Source organism: Lepus europaeus, chromosome 15 (genome assembly GCF_033115175.1).
Source record: "Lepus europaeus isolate LE1 chromosome 15, mLepTim1.pri, whole genome shotgun sequence".
NCBI classification, from domain to species: domain Eukaryota; kingdom Metazoa; phylum Chordata; class Mammalia; order Lagomorpha; family Leporidae; genus Lepus; species Lepus europaeus.
Window position 1 is genome coordinate 33,824,908 of NC_084841.1, and position 6,894 is coordinate 33,831,801.

Consider the following 6,894-nt stretch of genomic DNA (forward strand, 5'->3'; position numbering starts at 1 on the left):
GATTAAAAAAAAAAAAAGCTTTGGCAATTAGAGGACCCAGTCACAAATTCATCCTTTCAATTTTGTCACCTCAACTTAAATAAAAAGAGTAAATTGGAAAGAAAAGGAAAAAGACAACAGTGGACTCCAAGAAAGAATCTCTGTGAGTACAGAAATGAACAGCTCCTGGGGTCGGCGCTGTGGTTTAGCACGTAAAAGTCCTGGCATCCTATATGGGTGCTGGTTCGAGTTCCAGCTGCTCCACTTCCGTTCCCGCTCTCTGCTTTGGCTTGGGAAAGCAATGGAAGATGGCCCAAGTCCTTGGGCCCCTGTATCCCCTTGAGAAACCCAGAAGAAGCCCCTGGCTCCTGCCTTCAGATCGGTGCAGCTCTGGCCATTGAAGCCATCTGGGGAGTGAATCAGTGAGTGGAAGACCTCTCCCTCCCTTCCTCCCTCCCTCTCTCTGTCTGTCTCTCTGTCTCTCTCTCTCTGTAACTCTGCCTTTCAAATAAATAAACAAATCTTTAAGAAGAAATGAACAGCTCATAAAGTAAATAGAAAAACACAGAAACCACACTCATATAAATACCTGGCTTTCCTAAAAATTGTTTTTCATTGGTGTTGGCATTTTCTAAAGAAAATTCAAACAATTACAGGTATGACAATCATTGATGTATAAGTTATTTCTATGTTCCTTATTTAAGTACAATTGACAACTTTTTATTCAAGAAAATATACTTCTTCTTTCAGGTTCCAGTCCCACAACGTTTTGACCAATTTTTTCATTGCTGCATGGACACTTGGCTGCACTACATAAGATTTTCCTTACATATCATAAAATGCATAGCGGCCCACTCCCTTGGGCTAAATCCTTCCTAATCCTGTAGATTTGCCACACAATGACCCCCATCAGGAACCCAGATTATCAACTCCATACTTATTGCCATGATGGGTCCTTTTATGATGCTTCTTCAATCAGTTCATGGAAGGGAAATTTAAAAATAAATTTGATGCCCCCAATTTTGAAATCCATGCATATTTTTTTCCTAAGACCTTCAGCAATGGATCTGGACCCAGCAGAACTGTGTTTCAAAGATATCCAGGGTTCATCAGACTCATCCTTACCTGAATTTTATACTTTGCCTTCCTGCTTCAACCTCTGTCTGTTTGTGATGAGAGGGAGCATCATTAAAACCCAAAATGTCACTGTTAAACAAATATGCGTGAATGAAAACTGAATTGGGTACCATCAAAGAAAGAAAGAAATGAGGAGACTGAAATTTGAATAACTGTCAACATGTTCTGGCCGTGCCATTCCTTTGAAAAATAAATCAAAAACAAAACTACTAATACCAATTACTAACTTAATTCCTCAATCCCATCAATACCAGATCATGAGATCATTTAATTGCAAAACAGCCATGAGAGATGGATTCTGAAAGCATTCAAGATGCAGACATTTAAAAAATATTTACAGGTGCCAGCGCTGGAATCACAGTGAGGAATATCACACCGGTACACACTGTTCTTCGCTCCTGCCCTGGGAAATCTGGGTCAGGTGGCCCAGGTGAGTGGCATCATAATTGGGCAGCTCTTCACTCTTCTTGCTTCTCCTATGAAAACCGGAAGCTTTGAGGCTGACTGAGCAGCAGTTGCCCTCTACAGAGACACTTGTGTGGTGCACCAGGAGTGGGTTTAAATGGTGGAGATAATTGCTTAATTCAAGCTGTAGCAACTGGCCAAGTAAACACGTAGCAGCCAGGAAGCTATTAGCATGATTTTAAGGCAATTATTCCATTAGTGTTTAATAGTCTCCAATTAGTCTTCTCCATCAAAGTTTGAACTTCTTTTTTTTACCACCCCCCAAAAAAAACCTCAGTGTTGAGTAAGGCAGAAATGTGCCAAACCATTTTTACATGTCTGGACCTATCAAACCTGCTTTATAGATTCACAGAAATATTCGGGATCATAGATTTGGCAAAATACTTTGTGCACCTGTGGGTTTTTTTTTTTTTCTTAGAAGTTTCAGGGTGAGAGCATGAGATTTCGCAGAGCATCTTTTCTAGTATAGAGTTGAGCAAGTGATGGAAATTCTCACAATAGCCCAATCCCTCCATCTTCATGTATCCTCTCTAACATCATCAGAATACCAGTCTCCAACCTCACATTTCCACTTTGTCCTAGGAAGAGAACAGGAAAATTGCCCTGTTCTATGACCTCTTAGATCCTTGTCTCCTCACTTAGGTTAGTATGAGGGAGCTTCAGAAATTCATAGAAAACACATATTATGAAAAGCTGTGCATGGATTTTAAATTTTTTTGCACTAAAATAAACAACTTTTTATTCTGCTTTCCCAAGAACTTTTGGAAGCACCCTCATGCTTGTTGCTGCTGAATCATCCAGACAGAAATCCCAAAGCTTGCCCCTCCAAAAATTCCCAGGAAACCTTCCCTAGGAGGGGCCAAGTTAGGGGGTCAGACCTTTGAACAGATAGGTCATTTGCCTACACTAAGTTTCAAATTTTTCATTGATGAAATGAAGATGATAATACCAGCACTATCTGCTTGTTGGGGCTTGGAGAAGGATGCTGTGAGCTGGGATACCGAACAGTGCTTTGCAGGTGGATTATAAACAGGTAAGGCAGATTCAGACCTGGTGTCACGCCATTCCTCAGAACGGGCGATGCCAGCTAAGGCTTTTCTTCTCTTGAGAGTCACCTGCCAAAGGTTGGCAACACAGTCCCTGCCCTTCTTACTTCCTGAACATTCCAAAAATGCTCGGGTGAGACCACATGGAAATAACTGTCTAAAAACTAAACAGAAATGAAGGAAGAGAAAGAATGGCAACATCTGTGGGAATGAGAGGGGGAATTTTGCCAACAAAGTTGTGTACTTTCTGTTGCCTTCTTGAAAAGAGCAATCCCCAGGCTCACCCAGGGAGTCTGGTAAGTGCAGAGTGGAGAACCTGGGGTGTTCTTTTCCTTGGAGATCTCTGGGCCCTTAGGAAGCTATCCGCGCAAGAAGGGTAAGAGGAAACAACCTCGCTGGGGCCTGCTATCATAGGGCAGGCTGTGCCGGTCATAGCTGTCAAACATACACCTTACCAACATTCGAGTTGGAGCCTCCTGGGATATTCAAGGGGACCATTGTCAAAAGAGCCCCCCCCCCTTTCCGTTTTCTTGGGGAGGGGGAAGTACCTGGGGCTTCTTTCCTGTTTTGCTCAGAGGCTGAAGGGGGACCTGGATGGGGCAACGCCAGACGAGGTAGACCAGAAGGTTTAACTTAATCACGCATATCAGCCGAACAACCTGGCAGTAATTTGCCCTGCAGCCCGGACTTAGCAGGATCAGGTGTGTGCTCCCTCAGCCCATGTGCACTGACAAATTGGTAACAAAGTGTGGCCTTGTCCCCAGCTGTCATGTCGTAAACTGTCCGGAAACGACCCTCCCTCCTGGCCACCTGTGCTAGGGGCTGCTGCGCGCTCCCGCCGCAGAAACCTGCCCAGGTCTCCAGTCCAACTCGCGCGCGCCATGCTGAAGCCTCTGGTTGTCTCCCACTCTTCCCCGCTTTGTCCGCGCTTTCTTCCTTCCAGGCTGTCTGCCCAGCGGCGCAATCCCTTTCTTTCTCCCTACTATTTTCCAGTTAATCCCACCCCTCTGTCGCTGCCTACGCAGGTTTCCCTTCGCGGCTTCGTTCGCTAGAAGCAGGCGCACAGTCCGCAGGGATTTGCTCTCCTGGCCCGAGCGCGATACGATGCTCCCTGGGACCAGACTCCAGACGCTGGCCACTCGGCCAGGCCCTCCGGATCCACACCGAACAGGAAACTGCCCCTCGGCCCCTGGCCCCTCGGCCCCCTTTAGCTCCCGGTCAAGGGCAGCGATCACACCTCCGCAGGTCCTTGAACTTTAATCACTTTTCCGGAGCGTTTTGTCTTGGTAAAGGAGACTGGGGACGAATATTAATGGTTCGGATAGGTTCGAACCTAGAATCTACCAGATCCGCTCAATTCCGCGCCAGGGATGGATTTAGGAGAGGTGCGGGCGCCAGAGACCAGCCCTAGGACACAACCGGCACTCGTCGCGCACGGCCACCCCCAGACTCAGAAATCGCCCCCACCCCTCAAATCTGTAGGGCAAACAGTGGGAAGGGGCGCGAGGCGTTCTCCACTGCCCCAGCCTTGCGCACACAGCCAGCTTCAAAACCCGGGGCCCGGGGGAAGGGGGGGGCAGTCACCTTGACTCCTGGAACCGGGGTCCCCAGAGATTTGGAAAACGCACGGAAGCCCAAGGCTACCCGGCACGCCTTGCCAAGCTGAGACCCACCCCAGAGGCAGAGCTGCCCTCCCGCGAGCCCCGTGGCAAGTTACCACTTAGCGCAGAGAAAGCAGGGCGGGGCAGGTGCAGTGGGTGCCGCGCGCTGGGTAGCGGCAGCCTCCGCGCGCCTACCTGGGATGGCTAAATTGGTGAGGGGGATGCTGTGGATGCTCTCGGGCAGAGTTGCCATCCAGTCGGCGAATTTGAGCTCGTTTCTCCCCTGGGACGAGGCCATCGTGCCGGTCGGCGTGCGGCGCGCTGCTCCCCGCGCTCCTCCGGCAGGCTGACAGGCGGCTGCCGCTAATCCAATGTTTGCTCCAGCCCGCTCGAGTTTACACTCCGCTCTGCGCCACACCCACAGGATGGCGCAGACACATGCTAATTTTCATAATTATTCAAAACACCCCATGCTCCCCTAGTGCCTGCGCCTGACTCCGCTGGAGCTTGTGTTCCTGACGTCCGCGCTCAGCTTTCTCCACTCTCCTCCCTCCAGACTCCCTCCCTCCAGTTTTACCCCTCCTAGGCGGCTCTGCCTCTCCTCTCCATTCTGCACGGTTCCTAGGCTTGTTGTTGTTGTTGTTATTAATTTATTTTTTTTGTAAGTTGATTTTTCCAAGTGCTTTGTGTAAGGTCTCGCTGTGTCCTTTGGTGTGACTTCTGGTGCCAGGTGTAATAAAAACAGTTTGCCTAGAACCTAAATTGGTAGTGCACGTTGGGGGTGGTTTTACCTCCTGAGGAACAGATTGTCATGCTGGCCTTCAAGACTTTGCTTTCTTAGGAAAGGACATTGCTTTCTGTGAACTAAGCCAGGTGAGATGCTACCTCTCGGTCCACCACCCTGCTGGAACAAAAGAGTGGTCTCTATTCAGCACCTGGGCTAATTTTTGGAAGTTTGGTGCCAAGAAAGGGCAGCGAATTAAAGACGGTTTCTTCTTAACCCCTGATACCAAGCTCCAGACATTTCATACCAAAGACATGCTGCACCCACCTCCTGTTTCGGGTCATGGCAACTCTGCCTTATCTCTATGGAAAAAGCTGCCTGTGGTTGGTGGGTCTCATGACAGTGGGCAAGCCTGAAAGCTGATGCTAAAAGAAAACCACCACATCTTTCAGTGGCTTGCTGTAATTACTGCAGGTAGCATTTGGTGGAATATATCTGGCACTATCCAAAATGATCTGATTGTTTGGGTTTTCATTCCTTGGCAGAGTAAAGAGATGTCTCTCTCTCTCCAAAGAAATCATTCATGGAGCCGCCAAAGAACTGTCTAGGTCCACCTGTTCTCTGATGAGAAAGGAAAGATCAAGTCTTCAGCAATGTGATGAAACAAGTGGTGGCCTCCGTGGAAATATGTGAGGTGGGCTGGAAGTGTGCTGGGCCTCAGCCACCCAGAGAATGGAGAGGCAGTAAAGGTACCCCTGTTCCATTGGTGCACAAATTCTTCTTTCCCTGAAGGACATGCAACTACACTGAAGAAATAAAAAATCAAGGTAGGAGAGAGAGAGAGAGAACTATGAAACATGAGAATAATCATTGTAGTTCAGTAAACCCACTTAGCAATTTATTTTTAAAAAGAACCCTCAAGCCTAGTTTATTTTATAGGATGCTCAGTCCAAATATTCACCCACTATTGGGAAGCACTCTGGGGAAGATGGAGAGAGGAGAGATAATCACTAGAAGGGTGTGAGTATGGGTGGGAGGACAGGTATGTTGGGAAGAATCATTATGTTCTTAAAGTGGTATTTATGAAATGCATGAAGCTTATGTACCTTAAATAAAAATTTTCTGGGAAAAAAAATCTTCCATTCTCTCATAGAATCAATTTGTAGTTCTAAGAAAAGGCAAGGTCATCTTTAGGGATGAGAAAGATATGTACTTTTTTTTTTTCCTCTAGGCAAATCTTAATATTCATGCAAGCACAGTAGTTCAAACACATGTATTCTTTAAATTAGAATGGCAGTTTAACTCACAATAATATCCTTGTCAAAAGATCTACATAACCACTGTTCTGTTAATGCTGGTATTCTCAGGGTGTCATGGCCAGGAAACAGGGGAAGTTCAGCACTTGGGAGTCAGGTACTCTATCTCTGAGTAGTATGGGCAAGTCCCCGTTTCTGCCATTCCCAGTCTTCTCCATTTAAAAATGATGCTAATAACTCAGATTCTGATGAAGCTTCCAGGAGACAGTGTATCCCTGCTTATTAAGATAATAGGATATGTACTTACCTGTCTTTGTCTTTTCTATCCTTACAAAGTGCACTTTCAATAGGATGATGTAATTGTTGAATATGGGGAATATTTTTTAAATAAGATATGCTTTTAAAATATTTTTCATTTGAGAGGTATATATAGAGAGAGATTGAGAAAGAGAGAGAGATAGGGAGCCTATCTTCTGGTTTATTCCTCCCAGTGCCTGCAACAACCCCAGCTGGGCCAGGGCCCAAGCTGAAAGACAGGAACCTAATCCATGTCTCCCATGTGAATGGCAGGAATCCAATTTCCTGAGCCATCATCACTCCATCCCAGGGTCTACATTTGGTGGAAACTAAAGTTGGGAGCTAGAGGTTGAAATTGAACCTAACCAAGTACTAGGATTTGTCACATG

The 6,894-nt window shown here is 46.6% G+C and overlaps 1 protein-coding gene across 1 annotated transcript in view; it reads right to left on the bottom strand.

Annotated features, from left to right (window-relative positions):
* PLCXD3 (phosphatidylinositol specific phospholipase C X domain containing 3) overlaps nt 1-4,526 on the bottom strand; it is a 201,225-nt gene extending 196,699 nt beyond the window's left edge. Inside the window, exon 1 of the mRNA XM_062212460.1 lies at nt 4,424-4,526. Within this exon, the coding sequence (XP_062068444.1) occupies nt 4,424-4,526 (103 nt within the window). The remainder of the gene's footprint in view (nt 1-4,423) is intronic.
* Between the last annotated feature and the right edge of the window lie 2,368 nt (nt 4,527-6,894).